Below are 27,489 nucleotides of genomic sequence, written 5' to 3'. Positions count from 1 at the left end.
ACAAAGCGAGTGCAGACACATCGACGTCTGATCGCTGCGTGCAGTGTGCAGTGTTGGTCTGCGGTGTTTAAGAATGTAGAAAGTGTTTAAGAGCATAGGAAGTGTTTATAAGAGTGTGGGAAAGGTTAACAAGAGAGTGAGAAAGGTTTATAAGAGTGTGGGAAGGGTTTATAAAGCCTTAAAATATGTATAAATAATAAAATAAATATAGGTCGCTACTTCGTGGATTTTCACCTATCGCGGGGGGCTCTGGAACGTAACCCCCGCGATAGGTGAGGGATTACTGTACAGTATCTCCTGTTTTTTCTTTTCTTCTTATGCTTTGCTCACTCTCTATATTCTTTTCTTTCTTTAAATATTATGCTTTTATCTCAAGTCTTCCTTTTGTTTGACCTGTCTATACTGCCTCTTAACTTTCTCAAACATAAATTATCATGGTTTTCATGCAGCCAGACAACGTCTTGCTTCTCACTGGGAGGCCATAAAGCCCTTTAGGGTAGACAATTTCAGATCTTCCTTCAACAAGTTAATTCATGTCAAATAGTCTACATCATTTATTAATAGATCATCCAGCAAATCAACTGAAAACTGCACATTTCTTGGGTCAGGTGTTCAAATCCTGGTTTGCTGTTGCCTCACAACTCAGCATTCCTTCAGTGCTGCTCTCTTTTATTGTAGTGAAAGGTTAAAGGGGCAGAGGCTTTTCATTTGAAATACATGGATATTAAGAGGTGACATGACTGAAGTGTTTAAAATAATGAAGGTTATTTGTACAGTGAAGTTCACCAAGAACACGGAGGCACAGTTGAAAATTTGTTAAGGGTAAATTTTGCACAAATCTTGCAATGTTTTTCTTCACATAGAGAAACACAGACACATGGACTAAGTTACCAAGTAGTGTAGTAGACAGTAGGACTTTAGGGAACTTCAAAACTAGACTTGATGTTGTTTTGTTGGAATTAGGTGGATGGGATTGGCAAGCTTTGTAGGGATAATGTCCTGTTCTCGTCACCATTTTTCTGCTGTTCTGATGTTCTTGTGATTGATTTCATTTGCTTCTTTTTCTTCAGAGATGGTTATCCTACAGTATCTGCTCCTTGGCTCATGCTAGGTGGTGTGGGATGGATTGGCTTACTTTTATGATTGTGTTTTTTCCTATATTTCCTTTTGTCACTCCGTGTTTGGTTAAATAACAATTAAACATAAAATAGAAATTAAGAAGTGTAATGCTAAACTAAATAAATGTCTATGGAAAGATTTCAAGTAACAGGCACTGCTGTCTGTGCATTAATTGCTAATCTACAGTACTAACATTTGAGGCTATGTGTTTCTTTATATAAGACGCCTGCATGTGAATCAGACATATCATCATTTGTATTATGACATTATTATGGGCAATGATATAAACAGATTTGGCAGTTGCTTTGACGCTGATTTCCAACCCCCTTATTCATTTAAAGCGTTTGTTGACCATTTTTGCAAAACCTGGTCATTTACCTATTTGTAAATCTTCTTTCTTCTTGTCTGCATTGTTCCATTGTTTTCTGAAAAGTGAATGAATAAAACATGTTTCCTTATAGTGTGCCACTCAATTAAATGTTTAAGACAAGAATAAATTTGTCTCTGTTTTTTCTGCATTATTTCCACATCAGGAATGTAATTTCTTTGGTCTTATATCCAATAAGCAGTATTATTACATTTTTGGCTAGAAATGGCTATTCAGACCAATAAAATGTTCAAGGCACATTGCATCAATTAATTGGGACATGGCTGAAATGGCAAAGAACTATACAGCAATCAGTTATAAAAATGACTAGTTACAGAGAGGAAATGAGCAATAGATCAATACCTTGTTATTTGTGCTGTGCCACATTGATAGGACTGCTAATTCATTTTCTTTTTCTTTGCTATGACAGCACAACAGATACAGACATAAGGTTTCTAAAATGCTATAGGCGTTTTCAAATATTTATTTATATAGCTTAAATAAACAGATACTTGTGTAAGTCCAGAGCTGGAGATTAAATACTGCACCATTATGGAGGGATGGCTTTAAGAATCAATGACAGATTTTAACAGAATGCAGTGGGATAAGCTGCAGTTTTACTTTTATACGTTAGCTTGGCAGGGAGTTGACTGGCTGTTACTGCAAATTACTACAGAATCAAAAGACTTTGTTATCATCTTAATGTTCATTGAGACTGCGATTCGTTTAGATATCTGTTTTCTGTAGCAGCCCATGAGACTGTTGGGACTTCATTTATGAATCAATCAATATTATGACTATAAACCTGAAAGTAAGACAACAGCTTAGAAACAAGCAAACACCATCAAGTTTGAACAGAGAATATCTGTAGTCAAGAAATACTTTATTTCACGTCCCATAGTCAACACACTAAAGATGCCATAGAAGGGCGCTTGATTCTTCTTCAGGCTTCCCCTCTTAATACAAAAGGTCACTACAAAAAGTAATGAAGGGAAATGAATGGAAAGGGAAAAAAGAAAATGTCAACAACATCGACACTTAATATGTAGCATATCATAAAGCACATTTTGTTTTGTGGTGTTAGCAGAGCAGCCCAAGTTTGAAGTTAAACATTAGCTACAGTATTACCACCAAATACACGGTCTGTCCATTATCTGGCTTGATAATCCTTTTTACAATCCTGAGAAGCTTGAGCCTGTCCTAGAAACACCAGAGACTAAATAATAAATTTAGAAAAGTCCTTCACTTTGAATACTGAGAAAAGCGCTATATAAATGTAATGAATTATTATTATTATTATTATTCACTTAGAAGTTAAGCAGGGATTAGGAACTGTTCCACTGAACGGCAAAAATAAAATCTTTTATTTCCCACATGAATCATAAGAAATCCTGAATTTAAATTAAAATAAATACATGTTGGTAATCAGAACTTAAAAATCGTGATTGACTTTTTTCAACAAAATAGAGCCCACTGACACAGACACCCACATTTTCTGTCACCCGATCAGTTTTGAATTACGAATCAACGTAATGGAATACATTTGGACTTAGAGAAATCCAGTATTAATACAGGGACAGCATAAATATAAGATATCTTGGCTTTGAATCAGTGTTCTGAGGTGGCAATGTTCTGCCATGTACCTATTTACACAAAAAAATAAATGCAGAACAAACACACAAAGGTTAAAGTACAACCACCCACACTGTCTATTTTTTATATCAGCTTTCCCAGCAGGTACTCTCAAAGAAAGGCCTTTGTATACAGTCAACATTGCACTTTCCTAGCCATTGCAGTACATTCAGCAGAACTGGTTATTACATCCATGAACAAAAAATGCGTAATGCCTTCTTATATTAATTCTTATATATTTGTAGGTATTTTCTGTGCTGATTCATGCTGAAGAATGTATTTTTATGCTAACACCACTCTATAGCATGTCATTAAAAACCTACATAAACTGAACACATACAATGAGACCTTTTTAGTTAGCCTTCTTTATTAGAAATTTATAAAAGCAATGGCACTCTTCTGCAGCAGAATATTTAAAAAAATTCACGAATCTATCTAAATGTTTTATTATTGCTAAATGAATTGAAGATTAAAGTACAAAAATCAATTGTTCCATGTACTGAATCCAGTTATTCCAATATGAGGGTCTCACGGAGCCATGACCTTTTCATTTGAGCATCAGGTATTTTCCATGTTCCACAACAATGCTGGTTGGGTTGACTGTTTTCTATGAACTAGCCTTGATATCCATCTGTCCAATACCCAATTTAGTTTATTCAGGCCATGGTCATTGTTCAGAGAGTCGTTATAGTAAAAGAAACAAACCCAGGATGATGTTCTAGTCCATCACAGCGCACATCAATCACATACCTGGGGTGCAGACAGCTTTAAGATTTTCAAATATTATAAACAAATCAATCAAAAAACAAAGTAACTTGCATGCTAGCCAACCTTTTCAAAATGTTTTCTTCAGTGATGCTTGGATTTAGCCTATTTTAACTGTACTATCCATAACAAAGAAAGTTCTCTGTGCTGCCGTCAATTTCCTCAAATGGAAAATTTTGACATCGTATTATAGCTTTAGAGCTTTCAGCGAATGAGACATTTGAATTTTAGACACAACACAACTATCCATCCATTATCCAACCTGCTATATCTTAACACAGAGTCACGGGGGTCTTCTAGAGCCAATCCCAGCCAACACAGGGCGCAAGGCAGGAACAAATCCCGGGCAGAGCGCCAGCCCACCGCAGGGCACACACACACACACTCACACACCAAGCACACACTAGGGACAATTTAGAATCACCAATCCACCTAACCTGCATGTCTTTGGACTGTGGGAGGAAACCAGAGCGCCCGGAGGAAACCCACGCAGACACGGGGAGAACATGCAAACTCCACACAGGGAGGACCCGGGAAAGAAGCCCAGGTCTCCTAACTGCAAGGCAGCAGCACTACCACTGCAAAAACCGTGCAGCTCCAAAACACAACTAAGTATATGAAATTAAAAGTGGTGAGTTTCAGTTCATAACTGCATAGAAATGTAGTTTTGGTGTGTAAATTATTTTCCTAACTAAAAACATTTTTTTTCTTTTAGAGTTTATTTTACATATTTTTGTTTTGTTTTTTTGGTAACACTTTAGTTTATTTACTGCAAAAACAAATTCCTTGCTCATTTAGTCTTACAGGCATGTAAGAAGACCTTAACAAATGCTTCTTTTGGTCTTCATAACATGTATATAACATCAGCAAATAAGTTCTTTGCAATGTGGCATATTGACATGATGGCAAAGTTACTTGTTAATATGAACGATTCACAGGTCTTATATTAAATATGTAATATCAAGAGAAATGTGTCAGAGTTAAGCTACCTCAGACCACTTGAAAGTGAAGTTTTGTTAGTCGGACGCATTGCAGAGATGAATAACCTATCCACTGATGCTTTATAAGTGTTATGAAGACTAAAAGTAGCCTTTGTTTAGGTCTTGTTACATAATTGTAAATGAGTAATAGGTGCATTTTTGCTGTACCTAATCTAAAGTGTCACAGTTTTCTTTTTTTTTTATGTCTGTTCATGGCAAACATATTTCCGAGATAAACTGAAGGAGACTGGACCAGTTGTGGACAGATTCTTTTTATGTACTGATACTTTTTCCTCCCATATTACAAAAGGACATAAAATAAAAAGCACCCCATCAATAAAAGCTGATGTTCTTCAGATTGAGAGCTAAAGTGAGATTATGTCTGTCTGTACATTCCTATTGATATATGCATTTTCATATTCCGCATCCATCTTGGAAACTCATAAACAAGTCCCTTCGACTTGAATTTTACTAAGAAAGAGTCACAGATAGCATTTTCTAGCTATACTTCCCTTATGATTGAAACATGACATAGTATTTTTATTGTTCTTTGAATTCCTAGATAACATAAATAAAATCAGAAGTCTTTTCAGAACATTATGGACAGAATACAAAGCAAAACTTAATGCAATAGTAAATACAGATGTAGTCAAGATAAAGGTGTAAATCATCAAAGTCACGTAAATAAAAAAGACTAAATGTAAATATTTCAGTTGGCTAATGGTCTGAAGATGCTTAGTAGCTAAGTGTCTCAATCAAAGAGCCAAGACATTGTGAACCTCATTCTACACCATTTAACAATGTGGTGGTTTACATATTGCAAACTGCTCTCAAATAGTATCAGGCAGCATGTTTATGAGTTGGTTTGTGTCATTCTTCAGAATCAGAATCAGAAAACTTTATTAATCCCAAAGGAAATTACTTATGTTACAACTTAACAACAGACAAGGGACATGTTACAGTAAGAGTAATCATACATATATAAAGTAATCATGTAAATATAATATAATAAATGTAAGTATCAAACTAGAGTGCAGAGTGTTGCACTTTAAGTTAATATTGCACATTCTGAGAACAAATAAGGTTATTTTCATGTGAAGAGAAGACAATTTATTGCACAAGAACAGATAGTATGTTGCATATTTCAAGTACTTGAAAAATGTACCTGGATATCCAATAAAGAAAAAGGATAATAGCTTAAAGTATGGGCGAGTGACCGGAAAAGGAGTTATACAGTCTGATGGCTGTGGGGAGGAAGGATTTTCTGTGACGTTCAGTGGAGCACTTGATGCTAGTCAGTCTACTGCTGAAAACGCACCTCTGTCCAACCACAACACTGTGAAGTGGGTGCTTAGAATTTTCAATAATAGACCAAAGCCTAGACAACATTCTCTGATCTGCCAGTTTCCAAGCTGTCCACTTTCTCTCCTACCACAGAGGAAGCCTTCTGAATTAGTTTATTTAGTCTCCTGATGTCTGCCACTCATGCTGCTCCCCCTGCATGCCACACTGTCATAGAACATCCGCAACATAGTGCTGCTGACACTAAAAGATCTGAGCTTGCGTAGGAAATACAGCCTACTTTGACCCTTCTTGTATATGGCCAGTGAGTTCCTGGACCAGTCTAGCTTATTGCTCATATGCACCCCTAGATACTTGTACTTGTACAACTATCTCCACCTCCATACCCCTAATAGACAGGGGAGTGGTTGGAGATTGTGATCTTCTTAAATCAACCACCAGTTCTTTAGTTTTACTGGTGTTGATCTGCAGTTGATTCAGCTCACACCAGTCAACAAAATTGTCCATTTCCTTCCTGTATTCCGTCTCTTCTCTATGTCTGATACTACCAACTATTGCAGAGTCATCAGAGAATTTCTGCAGATGGCAGCCCTCTGTGTTGTAACTAAAATCTGTAGTGTACAGGGTGAAGAGGAATGGTGACAGAACTGTCCCTTGTGGAGCACCAGTGCCACACAGCACGGTATCAAACACAGAGCCCTGTAGCCGCACAAACTGTGGCCTTCCTGTCAGATAGTCCATGATCCACGAAACTAAGGGAGCATCCACCTGCATCTCCGATAGCTTAATCCCTAGTCTGGCTGGCTGGACAGTGTTAAAGGCACATGAGAAATCGAAGAACATAATCCTGAGAGTTCCTCCTGGCTTGTCTAGGTGACTGTAGGCACAGTGCAGCAGGTAGGTGATTGCATCTTCGACTCCAATCCTCGCCTGGTAGGCAAACTGGAGAGGGTCCAGTGCTGACCTAACCTGGGGGCGAAGTATTTCCAGGACTAGTCTCTCAAAGACTTTCATGATGTGTGCGGTGAGTGCCACTGGCCTGTAGTCAGAAGGGGCACTAGGATGTGCCTTCTTTGGAACAGGAACCAGATAAGATGTTTTCCATAGCACTTGCACTTTTTTTAACACTCAGGCTTAAGTTGAAAATCCTAAGTAGTACACCACAGAGTTGTGAGGCGCAGACTTTAAGCACCCTTGGGCTGATGCCATCAGGGCCTGCCGCCTTGTCAGAACGAAATCTGTGTAATTCTCTCACGACTTGGTCTTCTGTAAAGGTGATGGATGGTCTGGTTGTGTCAGTTTTGTGGATAGTACAAGGAGGGGGTAGGAGGTAATGATTCACTGTACTCTTTCCCCTGTAATGAGTGGTGGGAGAGGGAAAAGTTAGCAGGTGAGGTATTGATGGTGGTGTCCAGGGATACATTATCAGCCACAGAGTTGGAGCTGCAGGGCAGATTGGACTGAGGTATGCTGTCAAGCCTACTAAAAAACTGGTTAAATTAATTTGCTTTTCTCTGTCACCCTCAGTCCTCTATACCCTATAAAGACTTGCATGTCTTCTGAATAGACATTTACTATTGAAAATTATGACAATAAGCCAAAGGAATTCTGCTGCAGATACTTAGAATGAGATGTTTCAATAAAGCTAAAATATCATCTGGCCTACTGGACATATTCAGCATTGGTAATACACCCCATCTGTACACAACCTACAAAAAACACAACAAAACGAAAGAATTTTTTTCAGCATAGCCATGATTTCCACCTACTGATGTAAGTGTGCTGAAATGGAGAGGGATTACATATATTGAAAAGTAATTAATACAATTATTTTTTTTTAATGAAGTGCAGAAATATTTGGAAGGACCCTCCTAGATAGCTTTTAATATCTGGTGTTCTTCTCCCATTTTACCTCATCTTGTCCTAATCCCAATTAAGCTCTTAACTTCATTTCACTGCTCTCATGTCCTTAGGTGCCCTGGGGAAAATTTAGCTAAATAGAAAATCGTGCACTGAGAAATGTGGGAAGAAAAGTACAAATTAGATTGTCTAAATGCATGTGCATATTTTATGGTGTTAAGGCACCAAGCCAGGAAGTAGAGACACCATTTAACTGCAGTCACAAAGGTGCTTTGACCATATCATTAAATAGAAGATGAACTAAAATACACAGGCAGAGGCCCTGATTTCTGTGATTTTTACCATTCAATATTTACATCAGTGTATTTGTTTAATGAGCTTTGAACGAATGTATTAATTGTCCCCCAACTGCATGTTGTATCTTACAATTTCAATGAATATTTAAAGTGTTTGCTTTTGTTTTATATAATTTCCGATGAATAGGCCCCATGATTAATCTGATTTCAGAAGTGACACTCAATGTCACTGGACATACTTATGTATGAAGTGTATCTATTTTTGTACTTGACAGGAAAATCATACACCATGATTGGAAAAGATGACTCCATGCAAAACCTTGGAATAATTCCTTGTGCAATATCTTGGCTCTTCAAGCTGATTAATGAAAGGAAAGAGAAGACAGGGGCTCGCTTTTCAGTCCGCGTATCTGCTGTGGAGGTTTGGGGCAAAGATGAAAACCTTAAAGACCTCTTATCAGAGGTGGCCACAGGCAGTCTTCAGGATGGACAGTCTCCAGGAGTCTACCTTTGTGAGGACCCCATATGTGGCATGCAGGTAAGATGCAACTAATACCAAGGAGTAACCACTTTGTGAAACAATATATATCCATTTGCCCATTTTAGTTATATTGATTGTCTTAGAATGTTGGGAAGGAATGGAATTCCTTCAGTTATCTCATGAATACTTAACAAGACATCTGTGGTCTTCCTATTTTGCCTTTCTTTAAGACAATGGTGGCCAGAGAAGCTCCTAAGTCATGCATTTTAAGAGTCAGCATGCCATGACTACCTTTTAACCTATGTAATATAAGGACTGAACCCAGTGACTTGTAGGATGTGAAGTTTGTGTAGTGCTAACAGCTACAGTACTATGTTTTTTAAAATAGACATTTATACTTTTGTTTTATTCAAAGTGCAGTTTTACTAACTGTAAGCATATTTCTTCATTTCAGTGTATACTTTGAATTAGGATAGGTGGATTGTTGGTTATTACTTTCATTCAATGTTCACCAGTAGAAATTAATAATGGATTACACTGTTAATTTCATGTTACTAGATTCAATTTGGGAAGAAATCAGTCATTTTTCAGTAAGGAGCACAAAATATGTCTGACTTTATACAGCTTATAGAAGTTGTTTTACTGGAAATGCACGCCAAAAATAATTACAGTTAAATGTGCATAACAATAAAAGCAATACATTAATCAGTTCTGTTAACAAAATGAACCATAACAGCAAAAAAGTGCAATATCAATTACACATACTGAGCAGTACAAAAATTTAAAAACAAAAAAGTAAGAAATGCGGCCATGTCAAGATACCAGGAGGAGCATGGAAGCATACCTGACAATGTTTAATGACAAGTATCTAAAGGTTTTAAACAAATTAGACATGGTATAAGACAACAGAGTAGAGTAAATAACTCCAGTGAAAGGTGAAGTAAGAGGATGAAGTGTAATTCAAAACCCAGGGAAAAAATATTGAATTTGAATATCACAAAGAGCAGAGCCTCCTTAATACACTTAGGAAGAGAGTCCTGGAGAATAGGGTCAGAAAGCAGAATGAGTGCTTGCCAAGAGGAGTTATAACTGCAATGGCTTCTATGTTTGTTTTTATACGTAGGGCACGGGTAAATTGCAGGGTTTGAAACAGAAACCCTTGTAACTCGTAGGTCATTGCTTCAGGTTTTAGGCTAGACTGCGTTCTAAGTACAAATAGAAGAAAGAAAAGCATAAACCCTGCTGCCCTACCAGGCCTCATTAATCAGAGGGGAGCTCTGGGCACTGACTGTCCTGTGGGAAGGCTTCCCAACAATACTCCCATCTTCCCTCTGTTTCTTCCGTTAGTTTTTAAAGACATACTCCCCCTCTGCCAATGACCGTTTGGCAAACTCACATCTTAAATTTTGACTGAGTAGCGGGGTGCAGCCTTTTAAAGCCCACAGGGGTTCATTTTCAAATGTCCTAGACTTATAACAACCGTGACTGCATAAGTATACAATAAAAGGGGTACCTTGCTATATACTGCTAGACCCCCCACATTGCTGTTCTCTTTTCTTTACCATTAAACCAACAAAGCCCTGAGACTACAGATTCTTCTGATCAGTCCCTTCACACCTGTTTGTGAACATCTGACATCCAGTCTCATCTCGGTGTTGTGGGAAGTACCTTGTATCTTCTCACAGGCAGCCTATTAACTATTCCTTTATAGTTTGTAATTCTGTAGCTGACCCTGGAGACTCATCACTTCACATTCAGACTTAAAACTTTCTGTTGCTACGCTGCTATGGGTTACTCTAGTCCATACTAGCATCTGCCTGCTATATCACAGCTCTTCAGTCCACCAGACAAGGGGCTTCCCCAAGGTTCACCTCGACTTGTCACTTTCATTATACCCTCAAGGCTTTAAGGCTATGCACTTGTCATCAGATGGTCTGGTTGTCCAAATTCATCATGCAGCCAACCAAGTTTAATATTTTTGCTATGCTGAGTTTTTGCCAGACTTCTTTGCAAGTAATGATCATTATAAGTATTTAAAGCCTCTTAATTAAAATATTTAAAATTTATGTAAATTAAATAATCAAATGTTAGTGGGAATGCATTCTCCTCTAGAATTTGTGGACTTGTGCAAAAAAATGCCTTTGATATAATGTGCAATAAAATATATTATAATTGAGAAAAGCCATTGCCTGTAGCCGTCATTAACTTAAAACATTAAAAGAAGGATATTTATCTCAAATATTACTTCTTTTTTAGGAAATGAAATTTAAAGTGCTCTCTGGCTACATTAAAATTTTCAGTACAGATATTATATAAAGTCTTTATTCATTTATTTCATATCACATTTAGTAATGTAGAGAGCATTGTAAAATGAAAATTAAAATGAGCTATTCTGCCTTTCAGAGCAAAGAACCAGCCTATTAAAAAAACAAAAAAAAAAATTACAAAAGTATAAAATAACTGTATGCTTGCTGCCTTTCCCTAATCTCATGCTTCTTTTAAGTCCTCCTGTTGCTCTAAAACCATCATCCAGTTTTTGTAATTTTGCTTTCTTTTTTCACTTCTAAAGTCACTAATATCCAAAAACTGTTCAAGACTTCTATAACATCCTCTGACCCTCCTCTGTGTCATTCTTCTCTTTCCTTCTTCTCTCCTGTAAATAACGCTGACATTTCTGACCCGCCCTGTAACCACAGACCCACCACCTGTGCGCTGGATGCTATTCCTTCACATCTTCTTCTGTCCATTTCTCCTTCCTTGATCCCCTACATCTCTTCTCTTTTTATTCCCTCACATTGACCTCTGGTATCTTTCCTACTGATTTCAAGAAGTTCTCATGTGATTCCTATTCTCAAGAAACCCTCTCTTAACATATCTGCCATTGAGAACTACCAGCCTGTCTCTCTTCTGCCATTTCTGTCCAAGACTCCAGAATGTATAGTCCACAAATAACTCTCCACTTGTAGTATCTCTCTGACAACAATCTACTAGATCATCTTCAATGTGAATTCTGCAAAAGTCAGTCTACAGAGACTCCAGTACTTTCAGTCACAGAACGTCTTAGATTTGCTTGAGGTGCTTCTCTCTCCTCTGTCCTTATTCTTCTTGACCTTTCACCTGTTTTTGATACTGCTAACCACTTCTTGCTTATCTCTTCCCTGAATAAACTCAAAATCCATGGTTCTGCTCTGGACTACTTTTCTGACCGACCAATCCTTTGTATCTCTTGGTTTAACTCTTCTTCACAGAAAGTCTCCACAGATGTGCTTCAAGTATCAGTGTTGGATCCACTTCCCTTGTCTCTCTGCATATTGTTTTTTAGGCAATATTGTTTTGTTTCTTGGCTTTGCCTTGCACCTTTATGTTGATGATGCACAGATTTCCTACTAATTCCCACTTACCACCCACAGATTTCAGCCCAGATCTCCAGCTGTCTCATTGCTATGTCATCATTGATGAATGCTCACCACCTTAAACATAACCTTTCAAAGTCAAATATCCTGTACTTGCTTTCTGATTTTAATTATCAAGATTTGTCTCTAAGCGTTTTTCATGAAGGTGCCACCCTTTCACTATTAGCCATGGCCAGGAGTCTCAGGCATGACTCTGGACTCTTCACTTTTGATTATTCAAATATATTTCTTCAATGACCCAATCATGTGTTTTTTCATAATATTCAGAGGATTTGATGCTTTCTCACTAATTATGCTATGCAACTCCTTATTCAGGCACTGGTTCTGTCTTGGCTAGACTATTGCAACTCTCTCCTGGCAGGACTTCCATCAATTGCTATCTGACTTCTAGCTTTCATTCAGAATGCCGCAACTCGACTGGTGTTCTCTGTTTCTTGCTTCACTCCTACTAATCCTCTGCTTTGATCTCTTCACTGGCATCCTGTTGCTGCAAGGATCCAGTTCAAAACCCTTGTCTTGACCTACAGGTCTTTGAATGGTTCTGCTTGTCAGTATCTCCACGTCTTTTGTCTCTCCATATATCCTTTCAAGAACTCTCCATTCTGCCTCTCCCTGTCTTCTGACCAGCCCTCCTTTTGCCAGACATGCCAAGACTGACAAAGACTGCTTCAAAGCTGTGGAATGATCTCCCTTTGACCATTTGTACTGCCCACAATGTACTGATGTTTAGGCATCTTTTGAAAGTGCACTGTTTCATGGAATATTTTGGAACTGACAAAGATTTTAGAATACCGATTTTTGCCTTAGTCTAGTTTCAGGTAATAGTACTAGTAGTAGTATGTCCTGTTGCTCAGTTCTTATGTTCTCTGTTGCTTTTTGTTGCTGTTGCACCTTCTTATTTTTCTTGTATCTATTATAGGTTGCCTTGAATAAATTGTCTGATAAATAAATAATAATAATAATAATAATGGGTTGCAACATAAACAACAATCGATTTTCTGGTTAGCCTGATCCCAAACATCTAAAAACAGAACTTTATTCCCTTTCTCAGTCAACTCATTTACTTGTCAAAGAACACTTCCCAACTCTTTAGCATTACTTTCTGTTCATCCTTGGCTTAGCAATGCCACCAGTTCTTCATTCTTTTTTGGAGATGCCTTATTTGCTTATCCAACTTTGTGTTCAATGTCTTGCACATGTGCAGTATGAAAGCAAAAATCACTTTTTTTGTCAGACAATACATCTGTATAATAGACAGTGACATGCTCCCATTGTAAGCAAATAGACCTCCCTCCAGAATATAAAGACTGATCTCCAGGAACACTGCTTGAGATTCAGAACTTAAAACAGATCAAAAATTGATAAAGAGTATAATAAATTGGTGGCAGGTTTATTTAAATTAAAAGTAGCAGTAAGACTCTAAATCTTAACAGCATATGCAACATAAAACAGACTTATATGATGTTTACTATATTTTTTTTAGTTGAATATACTGTAAAGTACTCTTCCCTGTCTAATTTTGACTTTTGCACTAGTTATTTTTTAATTAATAAACAGTGTTCATCATCTTGAACAGAGTTCAATTTTGGCATGGGGTTATTTTACACACAGAAAAGTAATCCTGAAATATGAGAATATCCATTTTATTGAAATCATTACCCAGTTAGCAAATTTCAAACTAAGAAATTGTAATGTTATATTATATTATATTATATTATATTATATTATATTATATTATATTATATTATATTATATTATATTATATTATATTATATTATAATGATATATAGTCATCAAAAGCATATGGTGCTATTGCTGAGTTGGATCTGAGAGATTTACAATAGTAGCCATGACACTAATACACTGTTCTTTTTTCAGCTGCAGAATCAAAGTGAGCTCAGAGCTCCAACAGCAGAGAAGGCCGCCTTCTTTTTAGATGCTGCTATCGCTTCCCGCCACAGCAGCAAGCCTGAATGTGATGAAGAAGACCACCGTAACTCACACATGCTTTTCACCTTGCACATTTACCAGTATCGCATGGAAAAGAGTGGAAAAGGAGGCAGTAAGTTATTCTGAGTCAAATGTTCCTTCTGTTTTTATTTTCTAAGGGTAGGTCTAGATGTGTTCTTAGCCGTTAGATATAAAATGATATCAATGGTGTCTTGCAAATGAAGGGACTGGAATTTGCTGTTAAATTTTTCATTTCATTAAAACAAAAATATCAAATATTATTGCTGTCAAAATTGAATGTGTTTGGCCAGCTTACTGGAAGCACATGGCAATAAAGTCTTCTAGGAGCAAGTTCAATTTAATTGAGTTTAGGTACTCTTCATTTACATTACATTTGCATATACTGTATTTCTTAGCCGACGCTATTATACCAATCAACTTATAAAAAAAGGAAACATCAGTCAGCTGGAATGTTTGGGAACAAGTATTACAGGAGAATAGTACAAAACTGATCAGCACAAGTGAAGGTCTCTGAAAACATAGAAGCAAATAATAACTTCTAGGTTCCAAAAACTTAACAACTAAGACAGAAACTAACAAAAGAAGAGAGTCTTCACACACATCTTCTACACATTGAGGGAGTCAGCAAGTGGGCAGCTCATTCCACCAGACAGGAGCTACCTATGAAAAGTAAGTTTTTCATCATGTAATTTTTACCTCACCAAGCACTTGCACAATTTTCCACCTATAATACAGGCATAGAAATAATTAAATATTGAGTCATTTAGACACACAAACTAAAACGAATGCACAGTAATCTGCTTACTTAAAAAACAAGATATGGCCACAGAAGAGAAACTCCAGTCTATCACTTATTTTTTAATTTTTCTGACACATAAGTTGAATTTACAGGATCTAACATTACAGATATTGATAAACTAGCATATTTGAATGCAGGTAAGAAAAGACATTGGAATCTTGCTAATACATGCACAGTAAAATAAACCAACTCATTTTCAATTTGCTGTGGCCAAGATGAGGTCAGTGATGTTGAAAATCACCTTTGTTCATATATGAACTCAAGTGTAATTACTAAATACGTTACTTTAAAGTATATACGTAGCACAATACATTTTTGACAAAAAGGTCTGAAACAATTTCTTCTTGTAACTGAACTGTGACTCATTGTGAGGTAACATAAACCATGAATCAACCCTGCTTCTCTCTCTGCAGTGTCCGGAGGCCGAAGCCGTTTGCACCTTATTGATCTCGGCAGCTGCGTGAAAGTGCCTGGTAAAACCCGGGATGTGAGCACCGGACTCTGCCTCTCACTCTCGGCCCTGGGGAATGTCATTCTCGCTCTCGTCAATGGCAGCAAACACATACCATATAAGTAAGTTTGTGCATTTCCACGATAAAAGTCTGCTGAATAACCACCAAGATAATTATAGATAGATAGATAGATAGATAGATAGATAGATAGATAGATAGATAGATAGATAGATAGATAGATAGATAGATAGATAGATAGATAGATAGATAGATAGATAGATAGATAGATAGATAGATAGATAGATAGATAGATAGATAGATAGATAGATAGATACTTTATTAATCCCAAGGGGAAATTCACATACTCCAGCAGCACCTTACTGATACAAAAAACAATATTAAATTAGAGATTGATAATAATGCAGGTAAAAACAGACAATAACTTTATATAATGTTAACGTTTACCCCCCCGGGTGGAATTGTAGAGTCGCATAGTTTGGGGGAGGAACGATCTCCAATTATTATGTGTAATTATGTGCCATTGTCTTTCTGGACAAAAGTAACAGAGAATAATATCTTTTTTTTTCCCTTATTTTTCTTCACTGTATTTTGTAAGGTATGGCAATCTATAGACAGGCCAGTACTGAATATGAAATAAACCACAAATAACCAAAAGGTATTTTTGTCAGCTCTTAATGGAACATTTTACTCATGATGTGCAATTCAGATGTTACAATGTTGTTGATGTGTAAGACCCAGTTATATACTTGAAATGGATGAGTGCCAAGGTCTTAAAGAAACAATTTAATGTGAAACAACTAACCTTGCTCAAAGACTGGTAAAAGATTGAACGAATTACAAATTTTAATATAGCTTAAGCTTTTTAAACTGATTTAGATTTCTTTGTACATTGGGTGTTTTAGCTTAACAGTGGCTCTGCTAGAGTTGCATTCAGGGAAATTGGAATTATTCCCTTTATCAGGAGAAACTGTTGAGGTGATGGTGTTAGCAGGGAAAATGTGCATTATATTGTCATCTTTTATAGCACACAACTAAATGAGTGGAACTGTTATTTGTGGAAACATCATCAGGTTTGCTGTCACTAATGCATTCAACATCAGGGCATCTGCAGTTCACTATCACGTCATGTTCAAAGATACCTACATCATGAGTCTTTTCCCTCTTAATTGCACATAAGTAATTTCACTCATATGGCTTGCTTTATTTCAATATTGTTGCCTGTAGACAAGATAGTACCAACTGAGCAGTCAATGTCTCAGGAACTGAAGATGTACGGAACATAATAAAATATCCTTCACAAACATACAGCAATCCTAGTAAAAGCATGAATTAATATCAACTGGCTAAGCCCAGTGGGTTGGGGGACATTCTAGATGTTGCTACATCCAATCTTAAAGCAAATTCATTCATTTATTAAACTGTTATGAATTTTTGAAAGGTGCACACTGCTGCTGAGTTGTCTATGGTGTATGTATATTTACTTCTCTGTGGTGTTCACGTTGCTCCTTTTCTTCTTCTGCCATTCATCACACTGATTTGATGACAAAATACTGCTTGCAATATATGACCTGAAATCTCGTGAAAACTCTGAAACAGACTTGTACTGTATTTAGTCATGAGCTGCGATTCATTTCAGGCGACTGTGGTGTGGTGAGAGTTTAGCAGCTGCTGTTGGTAAATATAACATGCCTTCCATCTAAAATTTCTTGTGAGCTGTTTCAAGACATAAAAGTGACACTGCCCTTAGGCAATAGCATCCTATGCCAAACACCCCTTTCAAATGGTTTCCCACAACTCTCACTCCTTTTCAGTACATTCACAAGGCTAGAATTTTGATACAGGATTGTGGGAGTTATACCAATTATTTCATACTAGTAACGGCACACTGCATGATAACATGCCATGAATACAATTGACTTGAGTATTCCTAGTTTTCATACTCTTTCGCTGTATGTTTAGCATTCGTTTGCTCAGAGGTTGATGTGCTTGCTGCTTCCTGAGCAGCTCTTCTTTTCTCCCCCCTAACGGCCCGCTTCTTCTCTTTCTTTCATCGCCATCTTTTTGCATTAAAACTGATTAAGTCAAAGTTTGTGTTGCAATTACAGTGGAACCTTGGGTCACAAACGTCTTGGATCACATACAAATCGGGTTACGACCAAAAAGTTTGCCAAACTTTTGCATCTGTTCATGACCACACACTCGGGTGACGAACAAGCCAGTTTCCCTTCCAGTTCATACGCGCAGATGATTTCTGCACGTGTTCAGTCTCTCCCTGTGCATTCCTTGTGCAGTGAGCGAGAGAGCATGAGAACGCAAGCGAGCGAGAGAAAGAGAGAGCGCGAGCAAGCGAGCATGCAAGAGAGAGAGTGCAAGTGAACGAGAAAGAGCGTGAGCAAGCGAGCGAGAGAGAGAGAGAGCGCGAGCGAGATAGAGCGAGCGAGAGAGCCCAAGCAGAAGAAGTAAACATTTAGTTTACTATTACACTGTGCATTCTATGGTATAATTAACTATTTTTGTTCTTAAAAATGTTTAAAAAATATATATTTACATACAGCTCGTATGGTCCGGAACGGATTAATTGTATTTACATACAATCCTATAGGGGAAATTACTTCGCGTCACAACCAAATTGGGTTGTGACCAGAGTTTTGGAATGAATTACGGTCGTGACCCGAGGTTCCACTGTACTTTGTACGTTTTCTTTAATTTTTCACTTAAGCTGGCACTTAAGTCTTCAATCTGCCTCAAGAATGATTTAAAATATGAAGAGGTAGAGAAAGTAACAGCGAAGGTGGTAGGGATGAGAACGGGGCCCGTACGCATATGCCACACAGCCGCCCTGCTGGCTGCTGCTGAGAGTTGATTCTACAATAAAATAAAATAAAAATAAAAAGATGAATAACCTTGGAGGTCAATCATCACCCCATAAAGTGGATAGTAGACGTAACGTAGTATATATGTACCAAATTTCAGGTCAATAGGTCAAACGGTTTGTGAGCTACAGGTGATTTAAAATCTTGGACAGACAAACGAACAGCCACGGTAGTGTATTATATAAGAAGATTCCTATGTGGTTTAACTTAATAAAGAGGGAAAATCCTTCTCTGATTTCATTAATGTCACTTTTATGGAATTAGCTGAGAAATAAAACTACATGATTTGTTTTAAGAGCATGACTATATGACCAATCAGCTGTCATTTGTAATAGTTTTATCTTGTAGTGCTGTGAATTAGAATCAGCGAGTTGAAATGATAGTAAGACGAACCACTTTTTAATGCAGCACCATACATAGCACTGATGAAGGAGCACAGGCTTCACATTCATCCATGGATTGTTATAAACATTGTTATGTTGTCCATCCAACCGAACATGTATTTTCTAATTGGCTTATCCAGTTCAGCGTGCCCATCCTGGCTTCACTGAGCGCAAGGTAGGAACCATCCTTCCAGACCTCTGTTGACAATGGTGTCAAAATGAAGTACTGATTTAGGTAATGGATTAACATTCCTGTGGCTCAGCTCATAATGCTTTGAAGCATAAGGCCTACATCTCTAATGATACGAAAAGTAAAGTGTTGACAGAAACAATAGGTTGAAAAGACACATGCTTAGTAGGGCTGCAGAAATAGCATACTGTATTGTTAAAATGAATCTGCAAGCATTATATTTGTGTCATGTATTGATTTTTGAAACTAAAGTAATATTCAGTAGTGTAACAACTAAAATAAGTCAAACTGAAAGCACACATTTAAATGGTACAGGAATGAGTGGGATGAAGTCTCCAGTTATGAGTTGTGGTTACAGTCAGTCCAATTCAGTGGCTAATTCTGGCTTAATATGCAGGCAAACATAACAGAAAAATCGGATCACAGATTTGAGGAAGCTGAAATGCAGGCTGTTTTACAGGAATTCTGACATATATATCTTAATTTGATTACATTTGATTTCACAAAGGTAGCCTTAAATTTGTCACAGATCTAGAAAGAAAAGGAGATATTTGGAAAATCAAAACATCAGATCTCTTTGTGTGACAAACTGCCCAAATATACCCCATTTGTTCTTATGTTGAGGGGGATGCCTGCTTTCTGTCACATATGAAATTCAAGACCTGTTTAATTTGTAAGGCAAAGTAAACAACCTCCTACTTATTATAACACGTTAGAAAATGTGATGTAAGTTAAAGCCGTCAGCCTTTGTGTGGGAATAACTTGCGAATTAAACATTTGTACGCCTTTTTTTGTGGGTATGCTTTTAGTCTAATTCAGTTAATGTTTTTTATGTATTCCTTTTTTGTTGTAAAAATATTAAATGAAATCATGATACAATTGAATTATTTATTGCCCCTTTTATTTAAATATTCCTAGGTATTGTTGCAGCCCCGCTATAATTGTCAAAGTGATCTCACTTACAGCAGACTTAAACGTGTAAACACTCAGGGCTAGAAAACGTCAACCCTGCCTGAAAGGTGGCATGACTATTCTTGAATGCTCAGGAAGAGCTTCTGTGTATTTTGGAACAGAAGGAAACATGCAGTAAACTTTGCCAGCTTTATTTTATACACCTTTTTGGCTGTATGAAGATTTTTTCAAATAAGAATACAAACTTTTTAATGCATAGAAAGAACATAAAATATTATTTGGACCGTATAATAAATTCTGCATTAGCAGTATGACAAGGCACTTTCTGCAGGTGCAGAATGAATATAATAGTATACAAGACATCTGTTTTACCTTCATCCAGATTAACTTTTGTAGATCAAATGACTGGATTACGTTTTTTGCCTGTTTTACATGCAGTAACTCACTTCCAGTATGTGTTTCCCTCTCCTTTACCTTCTGACTTGTTTGCCATTTACTTACAATGCACAAGGCAGAATGGGTAATGTTTACCTTGGACTGTCTTGATTGTATAATATTTCAACCTATTGTTACATTTCTGCTTTTTATTGCTTGTAAAATTGGGTTCAACCTACTGTTGTGGTCAAGCATTTTTCCATCTTTTTGGTTTTTATCACCTAATTACAGCATTGACTTTGCCCGTGGCCACAATTAGTTGATATGATGTTTTGTCATTAAAGAAATGAATACATCTCTACATTAGATTGTTAATCAATACTGCTGTTTTTAAGTGTGTTATTGAAAAACATGATAGCTGTGGAAAAGTTCATGAATGCTGCATGTTTAACACACCTGGCCACATGTATTAAAAATAGCAGATTTTATATGTGTGCTTTTTGATTTACTATGTATACATCTATAACTCACCTCTGGGTGCAAAATACATTTGAAATTAAAATGACATATGACAACAAAATAAAGTGTATTAATTTCTTCCTTAAAATGACTGTTTTCTTTAAAATTTGTGCTTGTATAGCATCTTTAGAAAAGAAACATATCAGCAATGAATTTTTTGAATTCTGTTAAATCTTATACTGTGTGACGGGCAGCCATAGCCATTACCTGGCTGGGACGCCAACTGCATGAAAGGACAGGGGGAAAGAGCAGCGGCAGGGCAATACCTTCCCAGGGACGCTAGAGGTCAGCTCTCCTGGGTGGCTGTGGCACCATGGATTCCCAAAGGGTATGCTGGGAGTTGGAGTTTGACACAGCACTGTTGGGTTCCATGGGGGTCACCAGGGGGATCTGCAGAGCCCTACATTGGGCTCTCGCCACACCTAGGAGTGATTCCAGGTCTGATTAATGAGCCCCTGGAACACTCTCAGGGCCATCATTAAAGGAGCCACCTCACTCCATTCAGGGAGCCAGAGTCTGGAGGAGGTGGACGAAACTTCCCTAGTGGAGTGTAGTGGAAGGACAAAGAGAGGAAGAGAAAGAAGAGAGAAGAGTGTGCTGTGCTTTGTGTACTGTGCTGTGGGGAGCAGACAAAGGCACTTCCCAGCTGTAAATAAAACATGTGTGCTGGACTGGAACTTGTGTCTGCCTTTCTGTGTCAGGTTAGGGCGGCTGTACACGCCCTGGTGGTGCACAACTGGTAATGAAGAAATTGTTATGTTTATTATCTTAAGATTTACATTACTTTTGTAAAGGTGAGGGAGATTTAACCCAGACAGGGAGAAAGATTTCATTTTTCACTGAAATGGTCTCTGGTCAGAGCAGGCTCGGTAACTTTAATTCATCCTCCATTGGCCTTCAGTAACTCAGTCGTGGGCTTCTCATGTTCAAAATCACAAAGTATTTGAATTACCTAATCATAGTTTGAGGTGTTGGGAGTTGGGAGTGTATTTTTTTCCATTATATCTTAAATTTTTGGGCTTGTAGCAAAGTTTTTGTTGTTATTATACTGTTCTGCTATAAGCAAGCAGCAAAATCTATCTATCTATCTATCTATCTATCTATCTATCTATCTATCTATCTATCTATCTATCTATCTATCTATCTATCTATCTATCTATCTATCTATCTATCTATCTATCTATCTAAATAAATAAATTTATTTTTAAGGCTTCAGGCTTTGCAGCATTTCTGTGTACATGGTAGATTGCATGATGCATGTTAGCCATTTCTTATTTTATAAAGGATTAGAAAATGAGCCATGTTTTTGTAAAGTTTTCATTTGGTGGGTTACATTTTCTCGACTGTGTTTTCAAGAAGATTACTTCCTAGTGTCATAACTGCTGTCTGCTGCTTGCGTGTTCCACAAAATAAATTAGATTTGTGTCATAGGGCATGAGAAATCAAAGTTCTTTTCATTTTCATATTCCGCCTTTGGAGACAAATCTGCACGACCATAGGAAAAAAATTTAAATGTTATTTATTTACTAACTTTGTAGTCTGAAACAAGCAGAAGGTGGGTGGTGATTGCCATGCTTTATTTCAATTTGCCTGACACACTCTACAATTTCCCACGTTAAAAAACACTCCTCTGTGGCTTGCGGTAACCACAGTATGACACTAAGGTGAAGGTTTCTGTTATGTTGTAATAACTAATTATAGATAGAGAAACACAGCACATCCGATATGCACTCAGCGGCCACTTTATTAGGTTTATACACTGTATCTAGCATGCTGGCGCAGTGGTAGCGTTGTTGCCTCACAGTAAGGAGAGCTGTGTTTGTGTCCCAGGTCCTCCCTGTGTGGAGTCATGTCATGCCTTTGGGATTCCTCCAGGTGCCCCAGTGTTCTCCTACAGTCCAAAGACATGCAGATTAGATGGATTGGCATTTCCTAAATTGGTGTGTGTGTGTGTGTGTGTGTGTGTGTGTGTGTGTGTGTGTGTGTGTGCGTGTGTGTGCGTGTGTGTGTGCATGTGTCCATACCCAATAGTGTACTGAGATCTGTGCAGACCATTGGAGTAAACTACGGAAACCACATAAGATGATGCTTGCTTTGTAAGACGGTTCCTTATCCTACTGTAACTATCCACTCTGAGTACACAAAGCTAGCAAAAATGCTTAGGTAAGCCGTGGCATTTGCATGACTCTGAGTTAGTATTAAGAGGCTTACTGTGGACCAAGAAAATCTTCCCGACCAGCAGCTTGTACCATTGACACAGTGCAGAATGGATACCTGCCGCTAAGTAAAAGGCAATAAACACATCTGCTTTGCTTTTAGGTATGACTTGCGATCTATTAACACGAATTAAAATGCAGTATGCTTTTGTATCGCATTTTAAACTGACAGTAAAATTTTGTGCTATAGCGAATAGCAATCGATCGTTTGGTTGATATGTTTTTAATTATGATACGAAATCTAATGTCCCACTTGCATATGTATTGTATTTTAACAGAGCTAACATGCTGAATTGCATTTAGGTTTGGCACAAATAATTTTCCATAGTTAAGAAGCAGCAACCCACGCCAGATTATCAACAAATGGAATTCAGGATTAGGCTAGCAACATGCAAAGTTCTGTTACTTTTAGGCTCAGGAGATTAAAAATGGTTTAATTGGTCTGGAATGAGTTTTACGGTGTACTGTGCGAGTATGTCATTCATGAATTATGATAATACGCAGAGACATTTCCTTTTGAATTCAGTTATCTTTTATTTTTGCCATTTCTGAGAAAACTATATCTCACAATGTCAGTGTCTAACAGTATGGAAAATGTCAAACTGATATGATTGAATATTAGGTTAAACTAAATTCTGTGTTGCCAAGCAACAGTGTCAAAGACAGAAAAAGTAAAAGCTTGCCATGCTTTATATGTTCATGTGAATGTATCATAATGTGAATATTTCTGCTCATAATTTCACAAAGATATAAATAACGTGCACTGTTTTCTTTTCGCCTTTATGATAATATGACAGGAGTGGGAGAGCCTGCACGGAGAGTTGTTACATGTGCTCCAACCAGTCACTTTATTAGACTATACAAGCATATAGAGTTTGCTCTTAAGACAGAAAATGTGATTTGTTTAAGTTTGAAAGAGAAAAAAAAATGCAACACTTTAGATTTTCATCCTTCCAATTCCTGAACCCACCTTTTACAATTCACACTTACGAGAAGCCAGAGCCTGACCCAGTGCCATCTGAAGCAAAGCAGCAATGACCCCTGGGCCGAGACTAAATTAAAAATAATTCAGGGAAAGCTCCTAGGAAGATACATGCTGTCAGAAAAAAAGGGCCTGTTAAAGCCCATTGAGGCATTCCTTGTGTGATTTTGGGCTGTACAAAAAGTAAATTGTTGTTGTTGTGGTAAGGGTTGGTGATTTAGATGAATGTATGCTTTGGTTACCCAGAAAACATAATAATTAGCAAGGAAATGCAAATATTATAATATAATAAACTGAAGTAATGTATTGCAGCTAATTCAAATAAGAAATCAGTGGGGTATTGCTAATGCAGTAACGTGATAATGAAATAATAACTATAAACTACAACCTACAGGTGTGCTATTGGGAGTCATTTAAATCAATTCAATTGGTTAATAGTTTAGCACATGTGATCTACAGTGTTTGCATGTTTGTTTCTAAGAAAAGTATTCACATTATTTGAGGGTAATACTGTATATAGGTGCATGTGGACTATGCAGGGCCTGTCAGCATTTCTCTCCTCATAGTCAAGCCCTACGTCTCCAGTCCACACACTCAGGTTTTTTCTTTCAGTATACAAGCGAAGAAAGTGACAATAAATGTGCGGATTGAACAGTGCAATTTGAATCAAGTGAATCTCTACTGAGGGCCTCTTGCACTACAGCCTTACAGTAAATATTTTGCTTGTCCCATAAGCATGTTTTCATAGAATATATTTGAGTCCCTGCTAATCTATGTTTTAATAAATATTGCTACTGTTGTAGTCTCTGTGTTATAGTCGTCAGAATCAGAACAGACACTGTCAGTTGTGATCTTCCATGATTTAGTAACGGTGAACCTCCTGCCATTTCTGAAAAGTGTTCTGATAAGAGATAGCAGTGACACAGAAAATGAAGGTGGGTAAAGACGGGAGCTTGTTATATCCAAGGGTATATTAAAAAAAGAATAGAGCTCATTATATTTGGTAAAACACTTAAGATTAAGAATTTTAGTAAATTATTCGTATTTGTATTACAGGGTTAGCACTCTGGAAGTGTCTTCCTAATATATTGTACTGCAGATTGTGCCATTTTGTAAAGTGCTTTGTGATAGTGCTGAAGGGAGGTATAAAGTAAAGATTTACTGTCTCATTAAATGGAAAGTAACCATCAAGAAAGACAGAAGTCGTTTCTCATGTCTGGTTATAATTTTGGAAGTGCTGAGAGCCTGTCGCCGCTAACAAATTCATTTTTCATGCATGAACAAAATATATACATGCATTCTTGCTACTTGCATCCTGAACTTGGACTGAGTTTAGTGAATAGATTTATGAAATAGTCAAACCCAGCTTTTAGCAGTTCTTACTATTGTCATGCGTCTCATAGAAATATATCACCAAATCACTGCCTTCTCTGCCAACAGTGCCCTTCCATTAAATAGCTGATTGCTTTAAATCTGAATGTTTCAGCATGAGATGAGTGCATTAACCATATAAGCTGCAATATGATGAACTCCTTAAAAACAGCTTTACCTTTTCATCAGTTGATCCTGTGACAGAACCTCTTTGGGGTGTGGAGGTACCTGGAGAACATTTAGACTGACTTATGCAAACCTTTTCACTTCTTTTTGTGTTTTTTTCTGTTTGTTTTAATATATATCTTTATATGTAATACCGTGGCTGTTCGTTTGTCTGTTCAGGATTTTACAGTATATCACCTGTAGCTCACAAACCGTTTGAACTTTTGACCTGAAATTTGGTACACATATACTACGTGACGTCTACTATCTGCTTTCGGGGTGATGATTGACCTCCAAGGTTATTCCTCTTTTTATTTTTATTTTATTTTATTGTAGAATCAACTCTCGGCAGAGGCCAGCAGGCCGGCCGTGCGGCTCATGTGTACGGGCGCCGTTCTCATCCCTACCACCTTCGCTGTCACTTCCCCTACCTCAAATCTTAAATCATTCTTGAGGCATATTGAAGGCTTAAGTGAAAAATTAAAGAAAATGAACTAAGCAATTGCAACACAAACACTGAGTTAATCGGTTTTATCGTGAAAAGCTGCCGACGAAAGATGAAAAGAAGTGGGCCGCTAGGGTGGAGAAAAGAAGAGCTGTTCAGGAAGCAGCAAACGCATCAACCTCTGAGCAAACGAATGCTAAACGTACAGAGAAAGAGTCTGAAAACAAGTCAAGTGTATAACGTGCAGTGTGCCGTTACTGGTATACTGTATATATATATATATATATATATATATATATATATTTTTTTTTTTTTTTTGCTGATGTTTTGGGGTTGTGGTGTCACACTATGGATTAGCTATTGCCATGTTACTTGTATTCCCCATGTTAAGTAAACTGGCAACTCTATCATTGTTACTGTATAAATGAATGAGTGAGAGTGTCCATGGGTATGGACAAAGAGGTTTAAAAATGGATGGGTAGGTGGATGAAGGTATATGATCTTGCAACATTTGCTTTTGCAGCATTATTAATAGTTTGTTTCTAGTACACTTGTGGGGCACCTCCATTTCAGCATGTCATGTCAAAATGTGACCCCATCAGAATATCATCAAAAACAAATGTCATTTTGTTAGTATTGCAGGAGGACCTTTCCAAGGGAATGAATGACTACAAAATTTCACCAACAACACATTTTCATTGGATTTTTTCTTGACATATATGTTTTTTCTTTTCATTTTGTTTTCATAGAGACAGTAAGCTGACTATGTTACTGCGGGAATCCCTTGGTAATATGAACTGCCGTACCACCATGATAGCTCATATCTCTGCCACTGCCAGTACTTTTACTGAAACACTTTCTACAATCCAGATAGCCTCCCGTGTGCTGCGGATGAAAAAGAAGAAAACAAAGGTACTGTGCGTGTTGTGTGCTCTTGTTGGAGCCATTTGTATAAGTACAGTAGGGCAGTTGATGAGACTTGATGGAAGTTTAATTCAGCAAAATATGTTTCACATCTGGTTTTCAGTTCTGTTAAAGTTGTGTAATTCTGTATAACTGGATAAAATCTGATCAATTAGCAAAAAGCTTTTTTGAATTATGTAAGTGTATATGTGCTTTAATATATTGTCTGATTTCTGTTTAAAAATTAAATGAAAGCCTTTCCCCTTTCTACGTGGCATGTATATGGAAGTTTAGCTCAGCTAAGCATCTAGTCACCCCAATCTTGTAGCCATTAAATGGAACAGAAATGTGGTAAAATATGGCAGGAAATGCCTGTAATATGAGAAAAATCCATGAGAGTAAGATAATCTGCAGTCGCTCTCCTTGTAGCCACACAGTGCTCTGATGTTTAAAATAAATGTGTACGAGGTGAGACACAGAAATAACTGAATTGGTAAAAAAAAGTATATTTATTTATTGATGAATTACAGCATTCGAAACATTGTCACCTTCTATATACACCCCCTCCCGATCTCTACACTGCTACATACGTATCTTTCATTGATTGTAACAATGCTGGAAGTCTTCTTGCTTGAAGCTCTTCAACAGGTTTGCCATTTCTTGTCTTCACTTCATCCATTGAAGAAAAATGTGTTCC

The 27,489-nt window shown here is 37.3% G+C and overlaps 1 protein-coding gene across 1 annotated transcript in view; it reads left to right on the top strand.

Annotated features, from left to right (window-relative positions):
- kif26ba (kinesin family member 26Ba) overlaps window positions 1–27,489 on the top strand; it is a 383,822-nt gene that overhangs the window by 335,926 nt on the left and 20,407 nt on the right. The window contains exons 8-11 of the mRNA XM_028796933.2: window positions 8,597–8,859; window positions 14,094–14,277; window positions 15,399–15,558; window positions 26,639–26,801. Coding sequence (XP_028652766.2) covers window positions 8,597–8,859; window positions 14,094–14,277; window positions 15,399–15,558; window positions 26,639–26,801 — 770 coding nt within the window. The remainder of the gene's footprint in view (window positions 1–8,596; window positions 8,860–14,093; window positions 14,278–15,398; window positions 15,559–26,638; window positions 26,802–27,489) is intronic.

This window comes from Erpetoichthys calabaricus, chromosome 3 (genome assembly GCF_900747795.2).
Source record: "Erpetoichthys calabaricus chromosome 3, fErpCal1.3, whole genome shotgun sequence".
NCBI classification, from domain to species: Eukaryota; Metazoa; Chordata; class Cladistia; order Polypteriformes; family Polypteridae; genus Erpetoichthys; species Erpetoichthys calabaricus.
This window is presented reverse-complemented; position numbering and strand designations above follow the sequence as displayed.